The sequence below is a fragment of the Pan paniscus genome, chromosome 11 (assembly GCF_029289425.2).
Source record: "Pan paniscus chromosome 11, NHGRI_mPanPan1-v2.0_pri, whole genome shotgun sequence".
Classification (NCBI taxonomy): Eukaryota; Metazoa; Chordata; class Mammalia; order Primates; family Hominidae; genus Pan; species Pan paniscus.
Window position 1 is genome coordinate 10,826,668 of NC_073260.2, and position 21,018 is coordinate 10,847,685.

The 21,018-nt window shown below is 44.9% G+C and overlaps 1 protein-coding gene across 1 annotated transcript in view; it reads right to left on the reverse strand.

Annotated features, from left to right (window-relative positions):
• GLE1 (GLE1 RNA export mediator) overlaps positions 1 to 20,369 on the reverse strand; it is a 37,256-nt gene extending 16,887 nt beyond the window's left edge. Inside the window, exons 1-7 of the mRNA XM_008975883.5 lie at positions 20,111 to 20,369; positions 16,419 to 16,640; positions 9,817 to 9,927; positions 2,688 to 2,836; positions 2,168 to 2,228; positions 1,662 to 1,916; positions 96 to 324 (exon numbers count right to left, since the gene is read on the reverse strand). Coding sequence (XP_008974131.3) covers positions 96 to 324; positions 1,662 to 1,916; positions 2,168 to 2,228; positions 2,688 to 2,836; positions 9,817 to 9,927; positions 16,419 to 16,640; positions 20,111 to 20,209 — 1,126 coding nt within the window. The 5' untranslated portion in view covers positions 20,210 to 20,369. The remainder of the gene's footprint in view (positions 1 to 95; positions 325 to 1,661; positions 1,917 to 2,167; positions 2,229 to 2,687; positions 2,837 to 9,816; positions 9,928 to 16,418; positions 16,641 to 20,110) is intronic.
• Positions 20,370 to 21,018: the final 649 nt, after the last annotated feature.

Here is a 21,018-nt window from a genome sequence, read left to right on the forward strand (position 1 = left end):
CTGTCCTACAGTTTAACACAACATTCAAAACATGCTCGTTTCTCTTCACATTTGAAACTTACGAGTTAAAGGACCACATCCATACTGAAACCCACCTTCATTCTGTTTCCCTCCTGGGCCCTGGCTGGGAGCTGGGGGCTCTTTGTGGGCCTCTGGTCCCTGCTGCATCTGTGCCTCTTGCAGCTTTACCTGGGCCTCTTCATCCTGCCTCCTCTTGTCTTCGCAGGCTCTGGTGATCTCCTGCCCCAAGTTCATCAGGAGGTCCCGCATTTCCTGCAGAGCTCGCTCAGCCTCAGCTTGACTCTCTGCTGTGGGATAGCTGCTCTGTCAGAGTGACGGAGATGGTGCTTAGTGGTCATTCCCTAGGTAAATCATACCTCATACAAGTCAATAAATTTCCTGCAATTGGAATTGTTGCACCAATGGAGTATCCACATTCAACAAATTGATACTTCTTTCCCTGTTCTCTTAAAGGTATTAATAATTCCAACTTACTGTCACATCCATAGTTTCTAAGTATAAATTGGTCTGTATTCTCAGCAACAAGGGCCAGCGTAATTTTTTAAAAAGTTTGTGACAATATGTTAGACAAAAATAATACTGTTTTATTATAATAATTATTTTTTGAGACAGAATCTCCGTTGCCCAGGTTGGAGTGCAGTGGCAAGATCTCGGTCATTGCAACCTTTGCCTCCCAGGTTCAAGTGCTGCTCGTGCCTCAGCTTCCCAAGTAGCTGGGATTACAGGTGTGCGTCACCACACCCAGCTAATTTTTGTATTTTTAGTAGAGACCGGGTTTCACCATGTTGGCTGAAACCTACCAGTCTCGAACTCCTAGCCTCAAGTAATCCGAGAATCGCTTGAACCTGGAAGCCGGAGGTTGAAGTGAGCCATGATCACACCACTGCACTCCAGCCGGGGCAAGAGTGCGAGACCCTGTCTCAAAAAAGAAAAAAAAAAAAAAAAGCAAAGCAAAGAAACAGGGCAGGTACAATGGCTCGTGCCTGTAACCCCAATACTTCGAGAGGCTAAGGTGGGAGGATCACTTCAGCCCAGGAGTTCAAGACCAGCCTGGGAAACATAGTGAGATCTCTGTTGCTAATTTAAAAACAAAACAAAACAAAAAAAGTTTGGCACCGTGGCTCACACCTGTAATCTCAGCAGTTTGGGAGGCCGAAGTAGGGGGATCACTTCAGCCCAGGAGTTCGAGACCAGCCTGAGCAACATGGCAAAACCCTGTCTCTACAAAAAAATACAAAAATTAGCAGGGCATGGTGGTATGCGCCTGTAGTCCCAGCTACTCAGGAGACTGAGGTGGGAGGATCACTTGAGCCCGGGAGGCAGAGGTTGCATGAGCTGAGACTGTGTTACTGCACTCCAGCCTGGGTGACAAAGGGGGACCCCATCGCAAAAAAAAAAAAAAAAAAAAAAAAAAGACTCCAGAATAAGCAGGTATAAAAATAAAGAAATAAATAAAAGAAACAAAATAAAATGTTAACAGTGGTTACTTCTAGGTAAAGAGATATGGAGATAACAAGTAATGTTTGGTATTTCCCCCAATAAGCAGATAGCAGGTATTACTTTTTAAGTCAGAAAACAGTTTTGCTTTTAAAGTCTTCCATTTCAAAGACAGCAAAGAGTCACTCTGAAGCCCCCCTCACCTCTGAAGAGGCCCGGATGATCCCTGAGATGAGGCTGCACAGCTGGTTGCCTCGGGTCTGGAAGGCAGCCAGGTCGACCTTAAGCAGGGCTTTGTGCTGCTCAGAGGCATCCAGCTGCTGGCTGAGCTGCAGCATCTCCTCCTGCAGAGCATAGAGGGCCCGCAGGCGGACCTGGCCTTCTTCCTTCCGAAGCCGCTCCTGTTCTGCTTGCTTCACGCGCTGCTGCTCTGCCTCCCGCAGCTTCAGGTTGAGAATCTGTAGAAAAGGGCTGAGTGACTTCTCTCTGAGGGGTTCCTGGGCTTCTTCTTTCTACAGTCCTCAAATTCTAAGTGGGCTACATATTTTCACAGATGGGCTCAGAGCAGGAAGAGGACATCCCAAGGTTAGTCACACACAGGCATAATACGGCCCAGATCCTCCATGGTGGCCATCTGCCAAAACCTGGCTCTCCAGGCAGGTTACAGACAGACACCAAAACACCCACACCAATTCTGCCAGGCTCTGACCTTTGCTCTGTGACGGTGCTCAGCTTTTAGCTTCTCTTGGTGTCCCAAGGCTTCTCTGGAACTGCATGAAAAATGGCAGGGAGGAATAGTCAGGGATACTTCCTGAAATTGTTTTTCTTTCTTTTCTCTCCCTCTCCCTGCCCTCCCTTCCCTTCCTTCCCTTTTTCTTAGAGATGGGGTCTCGTTATGTTGCCCAGGCTGCAGAGCATAGCTCACCACAGCCTCAAACTCCTGGACTCAAGCAATCCTCCTGCCTCAGCCTCTCTAGTAATTGAGACTACAGCTGTGTTCCACCACGCCCGTAAAATTGTTTTACCTCTCCTAAAAGCCTCCCTCTTTGTGTTCCTTTGGTTGTCTTTCCAAGTTTGGTCTTTTTTCCAGGTTATAAAATTCTCTGCCTATTTTACCTTGATATTTAAGGACTCAGAAGTTGTTCAACTCTTTCCCCTTGGAATTCCTCTTGGGAAAGAGTTCCAGTTGAACACATCAACATTCCCAGTCATAATTCAGGGAGACTCACCTCTTCTCCATTACTTCCCGCAAGTCCTGGAATTCTTTATGCTGCTTCAGTTCCTTCCATTCATCAAACCGCTTCAGTTGTTCAGATGCCATCTCCGAGAGGGCTTGCACCTTCCTCTCCTGCTCCTCCTGCCACTGCCTCAGGCCCTCCTGAAAAGGTTTTTTTTTTTTTTAGATGGAATCTCTCTCTGTCGCCAGGCTGGAGTGCAGCTCACTGCAACCTCCAACTCCCCGGGTTCAAGCGATTCTTGTCTCAGCTCCCCAAGTAGCTCGGACTACAGGTGCCCGCCACCATGCCCAGCTAATTTTTGTATTTTTAGTAGAGACGGTTTCACCATGTTGGCCAGGATGGTCTTGATCTCTTGACCTTGTGATCCGCCTGCCTTGGCCTCCCTAAGTGCTCGGATTACAGGCGTGAGCCACCGCGCCCGGCCGAAAAGGTTTAACACCTGCTCTCTGGAGCTCCTTCAACACCTTGATCATTTACCCCTGTGGGCTACCTGCCCATCGGCCCCTAACACCATCAGAGATACTTAAGGGCATGGAATCAGAACCTTTGCAGGAATATCCTTTCTCCTTTTGCTTGATCTTTAAGCTCAGCTGTTTTGGAAAGCTCTTCCAATTGCCCCATATGGTTTATGTCACTCCAGTACAAGCTGGGAACGGACAGGAATTTAGCAACATGACATCAAACAGCCATGCACTATTAAGCTTCCATCCTGTGTAGTCTTATGGGGTTCATTGGTAATTTATGGAAATCCTCATTCTAATTCCACAAACAAGCTATACACATTCCTATCTCACTGATTTTGTTAATCTCTGCCTCGAAGATTTTCTCCTGGACCTCCACTAAGGAAAGTCCTTTTCCTTAGTACCTAAGGGTATCAGATATTGAATTTATCATTTCATGAGAGTACTCACATATGGTTAAAGGCAATTTGACATTTTAACTATCAAAATTTGAAGTGTCTATATCCTTTGACGCTTGTTCCATTTCAGGAATTTATCCTGAGGAAATGCTTGTATGTGTGTGCAAAGATATACGTACAAGAATGCTCACTGGAGCCCTGTTGATAACAGCAATACATTTAAAACCACTTAACTAGGGAATGACGACACGTATTATAGTACAGTCATACTGCAGAATACTATGCAGCCCTTAAAGATGACGAGATGCTAGCTAGCATGGAGATATGTCAAAATCTATTGTTAAGACATTATGTTATTTTATTTTAAAACATAATTATATTTTATTTTGTTTGTTTATTTTTGAGACAGGGTCTCACCCTGTCATGTAGGCTAGAGTGCAGTGGCACAATTATAGCTCACGGCAGCCTTGAACTCCTGAGCTCAAGGGATCATCCCAACGCAGCCACCTGAGTAGCTGGGACTAAAGGTGTCCACTACCACACGGGGCTAATTTTTAAATTTTTTATAGAGTCAGGGTCTCACTATATTGCCCAGGATGGTCTAGAGCTCCCGATCTCAAGCTATCCTCCCACTTTGGCCTCCCAAACTGCTGGGATTATAGGCATGAGCCAACTGTACCCAGTCTTAAGACTTATTTTAAAGCTTCCAGCGAAAGAAGGCAAACTAAACAAGCATATATGTCCTCTCCTCTGGGACTCTGTTAAAGTGAGAATTGGAAAGAAAAAAAAGACATAACACCACATAGAGCATGAGAGACATCACCAGCAGGGAAAAATCTTCTACATACTTCTGGAAAACAGTCAGTGGAGAAGTAGCCAGGTGAACTGGCTGAGATCTGTAATCCCAGCACTTGAGGAGGCCAAAGCGGGAGGATCACTTGAGCCCAGGAGTTCGAGACCAGCCTGGGCAACAGAGAGACCCCCGTCTCTATCAAAAATTTAAAAATTATCTGGCTGTGGTGGTGCACACCTGCAGTCCCAGTTATTTAGAAAGCAGAAAGAGCTGAGGTAGGAGGAATGCCTGAACCCAGGAGGTCAAGGCTGCAAGGAGCGGTGATTGCACCACTGTATTCCAGCCCGAGCAACGGAGCGAGACCCTGTCTTTAAAAAAAAAAAATAGTGGAGAAGCAATAAATGATAGAGCAGAGCTGAGAAAACCCAAGGATACACACACACACACACGATGTGTGTGGGAAGCAGACGATGCCTCACGGGAGCAGAAAGCCAATCTACCAGCCGAACTGCAGAGTCTCAAGACTGGGAAATGCCACGACTCATATAGGTGGGCCTCATCGGGCTGAAAACGGAGCTACTGGCTGAATGTTTGTAGACAAAACAGTCAACTCTTGCTGTCTTCCCCTAGTCATTAGATCAAAACAGCCAAGAGCCAAGCATTTGTGCTATAATGATTTTATTGTATTTTTTATATATATACATATATACATATATACACATATATACATATATACATATATACACATATATACACATATATACATACATATACACATATATACATATATATACACACACATATATATATACGTGTGTGTGTGTGTGTGTATATATATATATATATTTTTTTTTTTTTTGGAGACATAGTCTCGCACTGTCACCCAGGCTGGAGTGCACTGGCACGATCTCGGCTCACTGCAACCTCCGCCTCCCGGGTTCAAGCGATTCTCCTGCCTCAGCCTCCCAAGTAGCTGGGATTACAGGCATGTGCCACCACGCCCAGCTAATTTTTGTATTTTTAGTAGAGACGGGGTTTCACAGTGTTGGCCAGGATGGTCTCGATCTCTTGACCTTGTGATCCTCCCGCCTCAGCCTCCCAAAGTGCTGGGATTACAGGTGTAAGCCACGGGTGCCCTATTGGGGAACCTGTCCCAATAGTCATGTAGGTTCTTTTCTATTTTCCCTAAGCATTGGCCAGCTTGAAAAATAAAGGGACAGAGTACAAAAGAGAGAAATTTTAAAGCTGGGCATCCGGGGGAGACATCACATGTCGGTAGGTTCTGTGATGCCCCACAAGCCGTAAAACCAGCAAGTTTTTATTAGGGAGTTTCAAATGGGGAGGGAGTATACGAATAGGGTGTGAGTCACAGACACCAAGTACTTCACAAGGTAATAGAATATCACAAGGCAAATGGAGGCAGGGCAAGATCACAGGACCACAGGACCAGGGCAAAATTAAAATTGCTAATGAAGTTTCAGGCACCATTGTCATTGATAACATCTTATCAGGAGACAGGGTTTTGAGAGCAACCGGACTGACCAAAATTTATTAGGCAGGAATTTCTTCTTCCTAATAAGCCTGGGAGCGCTATGGGAGACTGGGGTCTATGTCACCCCTACAGTCTACAGACCATAAAAGACGGCCACATGCAGGGGGCCATCTATAGACCTACCCCCAGGCGCGTATTCTCCTTCCCAGGGATGTTCCTTGCTGAGAAAAAGAATTCAGCGATATTTCTCCCATTTGCTTTTGAAAGAAGAGAAATATGGCTTTGTTCTGCCCAGCTCACCGGCGGTCAGAGTTTAAGGTTATCTCTCTTGTTTCCTAAACATTGCTGTTATCCTGTTCTTTTTTCAAGGTGCCCAGATTTCATATTGTTCAAACACACATGCTCTACAATTTGTGCAGTTAATGCAATTATCACAGGGTCCTGAGGCGACATACATCCTCCTCAGCTGACAGGATTAAGAGATTAAAGTAAAGACAGGCATAGGAAATCACAAGGGTATTGACTGGGGAAGTGATAAGTGTCCATGAAATCTTCACAATTTATGTTTAGAGATTCAGTAAAGACAGGCATAAGAAATTATAAAAGTATTAATTTGGGGAACTAATAAATGTCCATGAAATCTTCACAATCCATGTTCTTCTGCCATGGCTTCAGCCAGTCCCTCCGTTTGGGGTCCCTGACTTCCCGCAACAGTGCCTGGCTTTTTTTTTTTTTTGGAGTCTCGCTCTGTCGCCCAGGCTGGAGTGTAGTGGTGCAATCTTGGCTCACTGCAAACTCCGCCTCCTGGGTTCAAGCGATTCTCCTCCCTCAGCCTCCCAAGTAGCTGGGACTACAGGTGCCTGCCACCATGCCTGGCTAATTTTTGTATTTTTAGTAGAGATGGGGTTTCACTATATTGGCCAGGCTGGTCTTGAACTCCCGACCTCGTGATCCATCCACCACGGCCTCCTAAAGTGCTGGGATTACCAGTGCAAGCCACCATGTCCAGCTATTTTATTTTTATTTTTTATTTTTTAGAGATGGAGTCTCAACTCTGTCGCCCAGGCTGGAGTACAGTGGTGCGATTTTGGCTCACTGCAACCTCCACCTCCCAGGTTCGAGTGATTGTCCAGCCTCAGCCTCCTGAGTAGCTGGGATTACAGGCGTGCACCACTATGCCTGCCTAATTTTTGTATTTTTAGTAGAGACAGGGTTTTACTGTGTTGGCCAGGCTGGTGTCAAACTCCTGACCTCAAGTGATCTGCCTGCCTCGGCCTCCGAAAGTGCTGGGATTACAGGTGTGAGCCAACAGGCCCGGCCCTGTGCTGTAATGATTTTAAAACAGATCTGCAAATTGTCTGACAGTCCTTCCATACCCTCTACTTCAACCTGAGTGGACTTTATGACTACCGTGACTAACAGAATATGGAAAAAAAAAAAATAGGCCAGGCACGTGGCTCTTTTTTAAGAAAATGAATAAACTGTCCAGAAACAGCTAATCAGTATGGGAACTAGTATTCCAAAACAATATGCTGGCACTTAGGAAGTCCTAAAGCTTAATAACCTTGTTTCTGATTATTCCCCTTGAATCTCTGATCTGATTACTAGCAATAAGGATCTTTAGATAACTGAGGAATCTCTATATCCTAAAAGGGATCAAGATGAACAAATAAAAAATAATGAATCCAGAAGAACATGTATATCAAGGAACACAAGTGAATCTGAAAAAGAGCTCTGAATATGATAAGAAATGAGAATAAGATGCTCTGAAAAAGGAAGAAGTGGAGAATACAAAAAAACTCATGAAAATTAGACATAATAAATACATATGTATTTTTTCAATCAACAGGTGGAGAATAAAATATAGAAATCTTCTAGAAAACAAAACAATAAGACAAAAGGAAAATGAAAGAAAGAATAGGACATATAGAGGATTAACTTAGGCAATGGAGAGGTGAACTAATCAAGGGGAAAAATTTCCAAAGATGCAGGAAATAAATCTTTGAATTAAAACAACTCTGATATGCAGAATTGGTCGTTTCTCACCATCTCCATTGCTACCACCCTACTCTAAGCAACCACCATCTTTCACCCAGATTACAACAATGTTCCAAATATTTTACTTATTTCTCTTGTTTACTTCTGTCTCTTCCCACCACAATATAAGCTCTATGTCTATAATGTTTACTGTTTTATCTAGACCTAGAACAGCATCTAGCACATAGGTGCTCAGCGAATATTTATTGACTCAATGACCAATGAGGCAAGATGCTAGAAGACTTTCATTTTCTTTTTCTTTTTTTTTTTTGAGATAAAGTATTGCTCTGCTGCCCAGGCTGGAGTGCAGTGGCACAATCTTGGCTCACTGCCACCTCTGCCTCCCGGGTTCAAGTGATTCTCCTGCCTCAGCCTCCCGAGTAACTGGTATTATAGGCATGCGCCACCACGCCCGGCTAATTTTTGTATTTTTAGTAGAGGTGGGGTTTCGCCATGTTGGCCAGGCCAGTCTGGAACTCCTTATCTCAGGTGATCCACCTGCCTCACCCTCCCAAAGTGCTGGGATTACGGGCATGAGCCTCCGCGCCTGGCCAAGACTTTCATTTTCTAAATTCCTGTACTCTGAAACATTTTTACAAGATCATGCATTGCTTTCCTAATTAAAAAAAATACATGCTGGGCGCAGTGGCTTATGCCTGTAATCCCAGCACTTTGGGAGGCTGAGGTGGGTGGATCACCTGAGGTCAGGAGTTTGAGACCAGCCTGGCCAACACGGTGAAACCCTGTCTCTACTAAAATTAGACCCTGTCTCTACTAAAAATTAGCCGGGCGTGGTGGCAGGCGCCTGTAATCTCAGCTACTTGGGAGGCTCAGGCAGGAGAATTGCTGGAACCCAGGAGGCGGAGGTTGCAGTGAGCCAAGATTGCACCACTGCACTCCAGCCCGGGCTGACAACAGCAAGACTCTGTCTCAAAAAAAACAAAAACAAAAAACAGGCCAGGCACGGTAGCTCATGCCTGTAATCCCAGCACTCTGGGAGGCCGAGGTGGGCAGATCACGAGGTCAGAAGATCAAGACCATCCTGGCTAACACGGCGAAACCCTGTCTCCACTAAAAATACAAAAAATTAGCTGGGCGTGGTGACAGGCACCTGTAGTCCCAGCTACTTGGGAGGCTGAGGCAGGAGAATAGCATGAACCTGGGAGGCGGAGCTTGCGGTGAGCCGAGATGGTGCCACTGTACTACAGCCTGGGCAACAGAGCAAGACTCCGTCTCAAAAACAAAAACAAAAACAAAATACAATCAAATAAATTAATTAAAATAGTGCTGCTATTTTTTCAAGAGGCTAAGGTCCTGACTGGGCATGGTGGCTCATGCCTGTAATCCCAGCACTTTGGGAGGCTGAGGCAGGTGGATCACCTGAGGTCAGGAGTTCGAGACCAGCCTGACCAACATAGTGAAACCCCGTCTCTAGTAAATAGAAAATAAAGTAGCTGGGTGTGGTGGCACGAGCCTGTAATCCTAGTTACTTGGGAGGCTGAGGCAGGAGAATCACTTGAACCTGGGAGGTGGAGGTTGCAGTGAGCCAAGATTACGCCATTGTAGTCCAGTCCAGCCTGGGCAACAAGAGCAAAAACTCCATCTCAAAAAAAAAAAAAAAAAAAAGAGGCTAAGGACCCATCTTCTCAGAATAAGCTTATCTAACAATCCCAGACCATTTCCAAATTTTGGAGAAGTAAATGGAAGCCAGAAAAGGCTAAGTAATTTTCCCAAAGTCACATGTAAAATGTAACAGCCAGGATCTGAAACCAGACTTCACTTCAGAGCACTCACTCCTGACCTCTATTACACTACCCCCCAAACTAAACAGTAGGTGGGAAGGATGAGTAGCATACAGTGCCCATTCCTACGCCCTGGGGAACTGCAGTTAAATGTGGCTCACAGGATCAAGGCTGCCTTCCTTCATGGGTTCACTTACTGTTCCTTTCATTCTGTGTACCAGTTCGTACATTCGGACGCAGCCTTCCACTTTGATCCCCCGTGAGGACGGAAGTACCATAGATTCTGTGTGCTGGGACTCATCTTTGCCCTATATGAGCAGAAAATGGAAAAATAATTAAGTTTTTAATATGGTAAAGTTGGTGTTATCTCTTCTAGACAAAGACCACATCCCAACTTATGAACAACCACCAATAACAAGAGCAAAAAAAAAATTTAGGTCAGAACTAGTGTGCTTTTCATGAATGACATTGACTTTGTTCTAATTGTTTTCTTTAATAAATTGATGTTTGTTACTTTGGGTGATTTTTTGGGTTTTTCTATGTTTTTTTTTTGACTTGTTTGTTTTACTCTGCCTAGAAAATGTTTCCCCTTTCTTCGGATCAGTGTCCATTTGTCCTGGGATGCTTTGGATGGAGTATCCCCAACCTACATCCCTAAGCCTCCACCCTCCTGGCTTCAGGAGAAAGCTGGCTATCAAAGTACTCTATCCTCAGGCCGGGTGTGGTGGCTCACGCCTGTAATCCCAGTACTTTGGGAGGCAGAGGTGGGCGGATCACAAAGTCAGGAGTTCGAGACCATCCTGACCAACATGGTGAAACCCCGTCCCTACTAAAAATACAAAAATTAGCCAGGTGTGGTGGCACGCACCTATAATCCCAGCTACTGAAGAGGCTAAGGCAGGAGAATCCCTTGAACCCAGGAGGCAGAGGCTGTAGTGAGCTGAGATCGCGCCACTGCACTCCAGCCTGGGCGACAGAGCAAGACTCCATCTCAAAAAAAAGGCCAGGCACCTTTTTCCCCAGCACTTTGGGAGGCTGTGGTGGGTGGATCACGAGGTCTGGAGTTTAAGACTATCCTGACCAACATGGTGAAACCCTGTCTCTACTAAACATACACAAGACATACCCTGTCTCTACTAAAACCTGTCTCTACTAAACATACACAAGACATACTCTGTCTCTACCAAACATACACAAGTTAGCCGGGCATGGTGGCACGTGCCTAGGCATGGTGGCGGGCGCCTGTAGTCCCAGCTACTCGGGAGGCTGAGGCAGGAGAATGGCGTGAACCCGGGAGGTGAAGCTTGCAGTGCACAGAGATCGTACGACTGCACTCTAGCCTGGGCTACAGAGACTCTGTCTCAAAAAAAAAAAAAAAGTCTTCTATCCTCCTACACCCAGTATGGACTTGAGGAATGAAAAATATGACCTGAAGGCCAGAGTTCATCTTGGAACTTAGTTCTAAGTTTTTTTTTTTTTTGAAACAAGATCTCGCTCTGTTTCCCAGGCTGGAGTATAGTGGCGTGATCACGGATCATTACAGCCTGGACTTCCAGCTTCAACTGATCCTCCTGCCTCAGTCTCACAAGTAGCTGGGACCACTGGCGCACGCCACCACACCTGGCTAATTTTTGTATTTTTTTGTAGAGACAGGGTTTTGTCATGTTGCCCAGGCTGGTCCCAAACTCCTAGTCTCAGGCAAGCCTCCTACCTCAGCCTCCCAAAGTGCTACAGTTACAGGCATGAGCCACTGTACCTGGCCTATTTTTTTTCTTTTTCTTTTTTTTTTTTTGAGATGGAGTCTCACTCTGTTGCCCAGGCTGGAGTGCAGTAGCGCAATCTCGGCTCACTGCAAGCTCTGCCTCCCGGGTTCACGCCATTCTCCTGCCTCAGCCTCCCAAGTAGCTGGGACTACAGGAACCCTCCACCACGCCAGGATAATTTTTTTTGTATTTTTAGTAGAGATGGTGTTTCACCATGTTAGCCAGGATGGTCTTGATCTCTTGACCTCGTGATCCAGCCGCCTTGGCCTTCCAAAGTGCTGGGATTACAGGCGTGAGCCACCGCACCCCGCCTTTTTTCTTTCTTTTTTTTTTTTTTTTTGAGACAGGGTCTTACTCTATCACCCGTGCTGGCATACAGTCGTGCTATCTAGGCTCACTGCAGCCGTGACCTTCCAGGATCAAGGATCCTCCTACCTCAGCCTTCTGAGTAGCTGGGACCGTAGGCATAAGCCATCATGTTCAGGTAATTTTTTTGTAAATATGGAGTTTCCCCATGTTGCGCAGGCTAGTCTCGAATGCCTGAGCTCAAATGTTCCACCTGCCTTGGCCTCCCAAAGTGCTGGGATTCCACACCCAGCTTTTTTATTTTCATTAATACACCTGACATGGATATCTTTGAACTTTTCTGATGAAGCTATCTGGGAATGCTAACCTAAGATGTTGAGTCCAGGGCTACCAGTAGCCATCTTGCCGCATAGTCTATCTCAACAATGAAACCAATAACTGAGAAATGGAGAGGCAAAGCCCCATGTTTGGGACACTAGATTGAGTCAAAAATAATCAATCCTATGTGGGGGAGATGTTTGAAAAATAATAATAAATAATGTCAAGCAGAAAGATGCAGAATGTAGATGTTCCTAGATCTAAGTGATTCCAAATGCACTCCTAGACTTCCTAGTTATATGAACTAATTAATACTTCCCTCAGTCCCTTAAGCCAAACTGGGTTTTTCTTACGTAAATACCAAAAATTCCTAAATAATGTGACAATCCATTACATAAAACCATTTAATAATTTATTAGGCCAGGCGCAGTGGCTCCAAAAATTACGGAATTTTATACGTGAAAATAACCTCGGGCTGGGCACGGTGGCTCATGCCTGTAATCCCAGCATGTTGGGAGGCCAAGGCGGGTGGATCACCTGAGGTCACCTAGCCTGACCAACATGGTGAAACCCCGTCTCTACCAAAAATACAAAATTAGCCAGGCATGGTGGTGCGTGCCTGTAATCCCAGCTACTCAAGAGGCTGAGGCAGGAGAATCACTTGAACCTGGGGTTGCAGTGAGTCGAGATCATGCCATTGCACTCCAGCCTGGGCGACAAAAGCGAAACTCCATATTAAAAAAAAAAAAGACCTCAGCAATTTGGTCCAGAATGAGATTTACAGATAAAGACACTGAAGTCCACTAAGGAAAAGAGGCCCACCTGAGGGCACGCCACAATATTGGCAGGATCAGATCAGAATCTGTTGCCAAGAAGCTGCTCATAAAAATACTTTTTACATTTTTTAATTTTTAAATAATTAATGTTCACAGAAAGTTGCAAAAATACATACAGGAAGGTCGCATGTACTTTTCACCCAGTTTCCCCCAATAGTAATGTCTTTCATAAATACAATAAAATAACAAAACCAGTAAATTGATATTGGTACAATCCACAGAGCTTATTCAGATTTCACAAATACAATAAAATAACAAAACCAGTAAATTGATATTGGTACAATCCACAGAGCTTATTCAGATTTCACCAGTTTTAAAGGCATTCATTTGTGCTTATGCATAGTTCTATGTAATTTTATCACATGTAGATTCATGTAAACACCACCACACTCAAGATACAAAGCTGTTCTATCACCACCAACCCCCCCATGTCACACCTATATTTATAGCCTCACCACTTCCTCCCCCATCCCTCATCTCTAAGCTATTCTTCTCTACAGTTCTGCTAATTCAGGAATGTTAAATAAATAAATCTTCACCCAGGCCGGGCCCGGTGGCTCACGCCTGTAATCCCAGAACTTTGGGAGGCCAAGTCGGGCAGATCACCTGAGAACAGGAGTTCGAGACCAGCCTGGTCAACATGGTGAAACCCCGTCTCTACTAAAAGTACAAAAATTAGCCGGGCGTGGTGGCAGGTGCCTATAATCCCAGCTACTCGGGAGGCTGAGGCAGGAGAATCACTTGAACCCGGGAGGCGGAGGCTGCATTAAGCCGAGATTGCACCATTGCACTCCAGCCTGGGGGACAAGAACGAGACTTCGTCTCAAAAATAAATAAAGAAATAAATCTTCACCCAGCCCTAGATTCTGGTTATGTTTTAGTTCTAAAAGGCTTACAGTTTTTTTTTTACATTTAAGTCCATGACTTAATGTAATTTTTAATTTTTTTTTTTTTTTGGAGATGGAGTCTTGCTCTGTCGCCCAGGCTGGTGTGCAGTGGCGCAATCTCAGCTCACTGCAAGCTCTGCCTCCCGCGTTCACATCATTCTGCTGCCTCAGCCTCCTGAGTAGCTGGGACTACAGGTGCCCGCCAACTCACCTGCCTAATTTTTTTTTTTTTATTTTTAGTAGAGAAGGGGTTTGACCATGTTAGCCAGAATGGTCTCGATCTCCTGACCTAGTGATCCACCCGCCTTGGCCTCCCAAAGTGCTGGGATTACAGGCGTGAGCCACTGCGCCCAGCCAAGTTAATTTTTATATAAGGTATGACATTTAGGTGGAGGTTCATTTTTTTCCTTAAGATGTTCAGTTGCTAAAAATATATATTTTAAAGTACCCAGACCTTTTCTGGCAACAACAACAACAACAAAATAAACATAAATATATATATATTTATTTATATTTATAATATATATATTATTTATTTTGTTGTTATTATTTACTCAGTCTCTATATATACATATATTTTGAGACTGAGTCTTGCTCCGTTACCCAGGCTAGAGTGCAAAGGCATGATCTCAGCTCACTGCAACCTCCGTCTCCCGGGTTCAAGCAATTCTAGTGCCTCAGCCTCCCAAGTAGATGGGATTACAGGCGTGCGCCACGACGCCCAGCTAATTTTGTATTTTTAGTAGAGACAGGGTTTCACCGTGGTCAAGCTGCTCTCGAACTACTGATCTCAAGTGATCCACCTGCCTCAGCCTCCCAAAGTGCTGGGATTACACGTGTGAGCCACCACACCTGGCCACAAAGAATATTTTTTAAAGACTAATATTTTAAAAGATGAACTACTAGATAGAAAAAAAATACACTTTCTATGTAAAAAAAAAAAAAAAAACTGGCCAGGCACAGTGGCTCACAACTGTAATCCCAGCACTTTCGGAGGCCGAGGTGGGTAGATCATCTGAGGTCAGTAGTTTGAGACCAGACTGGACAACATGGCAAAATCCTGTCTCTACTAAGAATACAAAAATTAGCCAGGCATGGTGGCACACACCTGTAATCCCAGCTACTTGGGAGGCTGAGGCAGAAGAACCGCTTGAACCCAGAAGGCAAAGGTTGCAGTAAGCTGAGACCATGCCACTGTACTCCAGCCTGGGTGACAGAGCTAGACTCCATCTTAAAAAAAAAAAAAAAAAAAAAAGCCTGGGTGTGGTGGTTCACACCTGTAATCCCAGCACTTTGGGAGGCCGAGGTGGGCAGATCATAAGATCAGAGTTTGAGAACAGCCAGGCCAATATGGTGAAACACCATCTCCACTAAAAATACAAACATAAGCTGGGCGTGATAGTGGGTGCCTGTAATCCCAGCCACTCAGGAGGCTGAGGTGGGAGAATCGCTTGAAGCCGGGAGGCGGAGGTTGCAGTGAGCTGAAATTGCGTCACTGCACTCCAGCCTGGGGGACAGAGCAAGACTCCGTCTCAAAAAAAAAAAAAAGAAAAAGAAAATAGCCAAGTATGGTGGTGTCCACACGCAGTCCCAGCTATTCGGGAGGCTGAGACAGGAGGGTGGATTGAGCCTGGGAGGTGGAGGCTGCAGTGAGCCATATTCATGCCACTGCAGTCCATCCTGGTTGACAGAGACAGACCTCAGCTCAAACAAAAGGGAGGGTGAAGAAGAAGATATGTTCACGTATATTTGTATATACACAAACTACCTCTAGAAGTATATAAAAAGTAATTTTAAAAAACTTCCAAAATTTAACTTTTTTTTGAGATAGGGACTCACTCTGTTGCCTAGGCTGGAATGTTAATGGCTTGATCACAGCTCACTGTAGTCTCAAACTTCTGGGCTCAAGTGATCCTCCCATCTCAACGTCCCAAGTAGCTAGGACTACAAGCTCGAGCCACCATGCCTAGCCAATTTTTAAGTGTTTTGGAGAGACAAGGTCTCACTATGTTGCCCAGGCTGGTCTTGAACTCCTGGGCTCAAGCAATCCTCTTGTCTTGGCCTTCCAAAGCACTGGAATTATGGACATGAGCCACTGTGTTGGGTCCAATTTAACTTTTTTTTTTTTTTTTTTTGAGTTTAGGAGTGGAGGTTTAATAGGCAAGAGAAAGAGAAAGGAAAATAGCTCTCTCTCTAGTGAGAGAGAGGGGTCTTCTGAGAGGAAATGGCCCCAGTTTAGCATTTTTAAGTGGGAGAAATAACAAAAAAACAGAGGCAGGGACAAAACAGAGCCAGGAACAGGGTAAAATCTCCCATAGAACCAATGAGAGAAGGCATGTAAACTTAAAGAGAAGGTATACATTTCACTCTAAGCCTTCTTCCAGCAGATAACACAAAAAGGGAGACCATATCAGTTAAACAGATGCAGCGTTCATCAGAAAAAAAAAAAATCCAATTGCTCATGAAATTAGTTATGCTATTCTCGGTACTAAGAATAGAGGGGATTTTTCTCCCTCTGGATCTGTCTAAAGAGAACACTGAATGGTGCTGTCAACATTGTCTCTACAAACAGCTACAACAATGAGCAATCATTATTTCCCCTAGGGTACGGTCACTGTCATATGACAATATTAAACATTTTGACTTTGCAGCCACCATGTCTTTTGTCTTAAGCTGATCACAACCTTACCTTGGTTCCATTTGGTGTTGCAGGGGAGGCTGGGGAAAAGGCAGAGCTTGCGTCAGGAGATTTGGGAACAAATGAGGGTTGATCTAGGGCTGAAGCTGACGTAGAGGATGGCGAAGTCTCAGAGAGAGGTTGGTTCTCCTGCATATGGGATAGGACGTGCTCTACCACCCATCCAGAATAAGAAGATAGCTTGGGAAGAGACATACATTCTTCTAAAACATCCTAGAGAGAAGAATAGGGTTAAGCTCAACTTACATGTCAACTGATCTCAGTATAATCCACTATATGCCTTACTGAACATCTAAGAAGGCCTAAATAAATAAACATCAAAGACCCAAAGTAATGTATTAACAATCAGATGAAAACAAAGTACAGTGGTTTCTTGATAATGACCTAGACTACTATCCTTCTAATGAAAATCAGACTAAATAACCCTAACTACAGAAAAAGGGACAATGCACAAAGATTCCCATTAAAGCATATGTGAAAGCAATCTAAAGCACTGAACAGAACACGAGGAATTCTGAAGTAAGCTACTGTATACACAATCAGTAGAATTTCAGTCACTTAACAATGGGGGTAAGTTCTGAGAAACACAGGGTTAGGTGATCTTGTCATTGTGCGAGTATCGTAAAGCATCCTTACACAAACCTAGATGTATATATTTTTTCATTTTTAAAATTAATTATTTTTGAGACAGGGTCTCACTCTGTTACCCAGGCTGGAGTGCAGTGGCACGATCTCAGCTCACTGCAACCTCCACCTCCCGGGTTCAAGCAATTCTCCTGCTTCAGCCTCCCAAGCAGCTGGGATTACAGGTGTCGACCACCACACCCGGCTAATTTTTGTATTATTACTAGAGACAGGGTTTCACCATGTTGGCCAGGCTGGTCTCAAACTCCTGACCTCAGGTGATCCACCCACCTCAGCCTCCCAAAGTGTTGGGATTACAGGCGTGAGCCACCACGCCCGACTATTTTTTTTTTTTTTTTTTTTGAGAGACAGGGTCTCATTCTGTTCCCCAGGCTGGAGTGCAGTGGCGTGATCACGGCTCACTGCAGCCTCAACTTTTCATGCTCAGGTAATACTCCCACCTCAGCCTCTCAAGGAGCAGGGACTACAGGCACGCACCACCACACCTGGTTAATTTTTTTGTATTTTTTGTAGAGGTGAGGTTTCTCCATGTTGCCCAGGCTGGTCTCGAACTTCTGGGCTCAAGTGATCTGCCCACCTTGGCTTACCAAAGTGCTGGGATTGCAGGTGTGAGACACCAAGCCTGGCTCCCAGCTTGAACTGGCCTCAAGCAATCGTCCTGCCTCAGCCTCGCAAAGTTTTGGGATTATGGGCATGAGTCACCACAACCAGCCTAATAATATTTTAAAAAATAGAAATAGATATGGATTTGTATGTATACACCCTTAGTAGTAATAATGAGCATATCTAGTACCAGATCTTGGTTTGTAAATATAATTTTAAATCAAAGGAAACCAGGGGTCTCTGCAGAAAAGGTAAGTTCCAGAGCTGGAGGCAGAAAAATATAAGATGAGCGTGGAACATCTTTGTATGAGAAAATAAGTACTGATTACCTATGATATAATAAATAAATGAAAAAACTAGAGTAGTTCGGAGATTGCTACAATGAGCTAAAGTAAACTGATTGAGCAAATAAGTAAACATATTGAGAATAACAGGAGCCAAACTTCTCACTGCTAGGTAACATATTTACAAACATGGATGGGGTAAGATTAGAAAGAAAAGTGAAGTGCTAGGTTGGAAGTGGCATTTATCAGTATGAAGTCATGGTTTTATAATATATATGTACACACAAATAGTTATAGACAGTACATAAATATGTGTGTGGTGATGTGTGTACATATTTAGATATGTATTATTTCCTAGCTCTGTCTACTGAGAAGGCCTAGAAGCAATGGTACCCAATCAAGAATCTCAACACACTAAACTCCCAGATCTTGGTTTGTCAATACAGCACCATCCTCCACTTCAAAAGAGTCAGCCTCTTTGGAGAAATAGCTGATTCCAGGATTAAGACAGGGAAACTTGCACCTGGGACACCTTTTTGTGTCAAAAAGTAAAGAAATGTCAATGAAAGATGGAAATATGTCACAGGAACACAGGAACCAACTTAATGAGGTGCCCAGTAGCCAAATCTGGGACATTTTTCTTTTTAATTCTTATGAATACATAATTGTTGTACATATTTACAAGGCTACATTTTTTTTTTTTTTTTTTGAGACACAGTCTCACTCTGTCACCCAGGCTTGAGTGCAGCAGCGCAATCTCGGCTCACTGCAACCTCTGCTTCCAGGGTTCAAGCAATTCTCATGCCTCAGTCTCCCGAGTAGCTGGGATTACAGGCATGCACCACCATGCTCGGCTAATTTTGTATTTTTAGTAGAGATGCGGTTTCACCATGTTGGCCAGGCTGGTCGCGAACTCTTGACCTCAAGTGATCCGTCCCCCTCGGCCTCCCAAAGTGCTGGGATTACGGGCCTGAGCCACCACGCCTAGCCTTGCATGTGATTATTTTGATACAAGCTTACAAAATCTGGGACATTTAAAATAAAATAAATAAATAATAAAAGTAATGGATTACAACTCACTGAATAAAATATAAAGCACCTCCTTACAGTAGAATGCCAACTAACAAATGCAGAAGGAATAGCGGATATAAAGAAACAGGATCTGGCAACGTCATAGAGGTGATCGATTCATGTGGAAAACATCAATGAATGCTAAAGCCATGGAGGATTAAGGTTTGCCCAGAAAAAAGGATACTGGTATTATTACTTCCCAACAATTACTAAGGGAAAAATGACGAATTTTAAACGGAGAGACCAGGCAGATAATAACGTAACCAGGTGATCAAGATTAGCATCACCAGTGTTGGGATGGGTTGACATCTGTGTGCCTCCTCATGTGACTTACTGAGAAAGCCATGGCATCATTTCTGTGGTATTCCTGCCAAGAATGCTTAACCTTGGTCTGGTGGTTTGAAAGCACATATGCTGGCAGTCAACCTACAGAATGTAAGGTCTGTATTTTTCAAAACTGTCAACAACATAAAAGACAGGGAAATACTTTAGGATTGTTTCCCAAGAAGTCTGAGGATGCAGGACAACGCCTTATCTGTAGCTAACTAGCAGCGACTCGGGAATGGGAGCTCAGCCTTAACTCTCCACATCCCTCCACTTCTCGCGCAGAGCTTTGCAAATGCTAGGTACGGTGACCACGCCCCCATTCACTTTCCAGGTCTGCCAAATCAATCTAAAAATTTGGTCATTTCACTAGTAGCAATGGATTAGGTCGTGTCAATCGTTCGTCGCAAAATCTAGAGCTCCCAGCACATGAGACATAACAGTAAGTTAACTGAACCTGGGGCCAAGATTGCTTTGACAACAGCAGAACGGAGAAGGCGCCCAACTGGCGGAGTGTAGCAATGAAGCCTTCAGAGCGCGGGGCACCTGTGAAGTCAGGGGAGCTCCCCGAAACGCTAAAATAGGCTGAAGAGGACAGAAACCCCAGGACAGAGGGATGTACACACAGAAGTCAAGAAATAAATGCAGGTTGTTAAACTGCACGGGTTCCCGGGAGCAGAACGTGCCAAGGGCTAGGGAGAAGGTTTCGGTCGCGAGGGGCCGGAAGGGCCTACGTCCTCCGGGGCCACCGCTCACCTCGCGCTGCAGCAGCCAGTCGCGGTAGTAGCAAAGGCGACCTTTGTCGGAACTGCGTAGGGCCTGCAAGGTCTCCCAGCAGCGACCCTCAGACGGCATGGTTGGCTAAGGGGCAGCTTCTCTGACGTCCCCCTTCTGACCAAACAATCCCTCGAATCAGCCGCCGGCAAGGCCACACAGGCTTCTGCTTCCGGGGCGCGCGCGCAGCACAGCCCCGCCCCTAACGCCTGCGCGCCCCACCTCCGGCGACGCTCCCGCGCTCCCGCCCTCCCACCAGTGCGCCTGCGCACAGGGCTTGGCTGTCGGGGAACGTTCCGCAGAGGTAACCACCGCTCCCAGTCCCCGGTGCTGCTGAAAATTTGTCTGTGCCTTGAGACTGTGCAGAAACTGGAACCCTCATACACTGCTCATGGGACTGTAAAATGAAGCACCTGCTGTGGAAGACAGTCTGGCAGTTCCTCAAAAGGTTAAACAATTACCATTTGACCCAGCAATTCTCCTAGGTAAATATATATATATATATATAAAATACGCCAAAGAAATGAAACCTATGTATAAATAAAAACTTGTCCATGAATGTTCACAGCAGTGTTATTCATAATAGCCAAAAAATGAAAGCAACCCAAACGTCCATCCATTGGTGAATGGATAAATAAAATATAGTACTATGTGCGTGGTTCCCGAGTTCCCCCGCTTTCTGTGCACTGACCAAGTATCAGAGTGCCTTGACCGCCCTGTGACCCAGCCAGCTGCAAGTTTTTTCCTGCAGACTTGCAACCAAACACGGGCCTTGCATATCCCTAGGCACTAAGGATATCTAGGTTATTGCCCAAAACGCTGAAACTGACCCCTGCCTTTAGCCAAATTCCATAAACCCTCATATAAACTCCATACCCTGACCCCTCGCT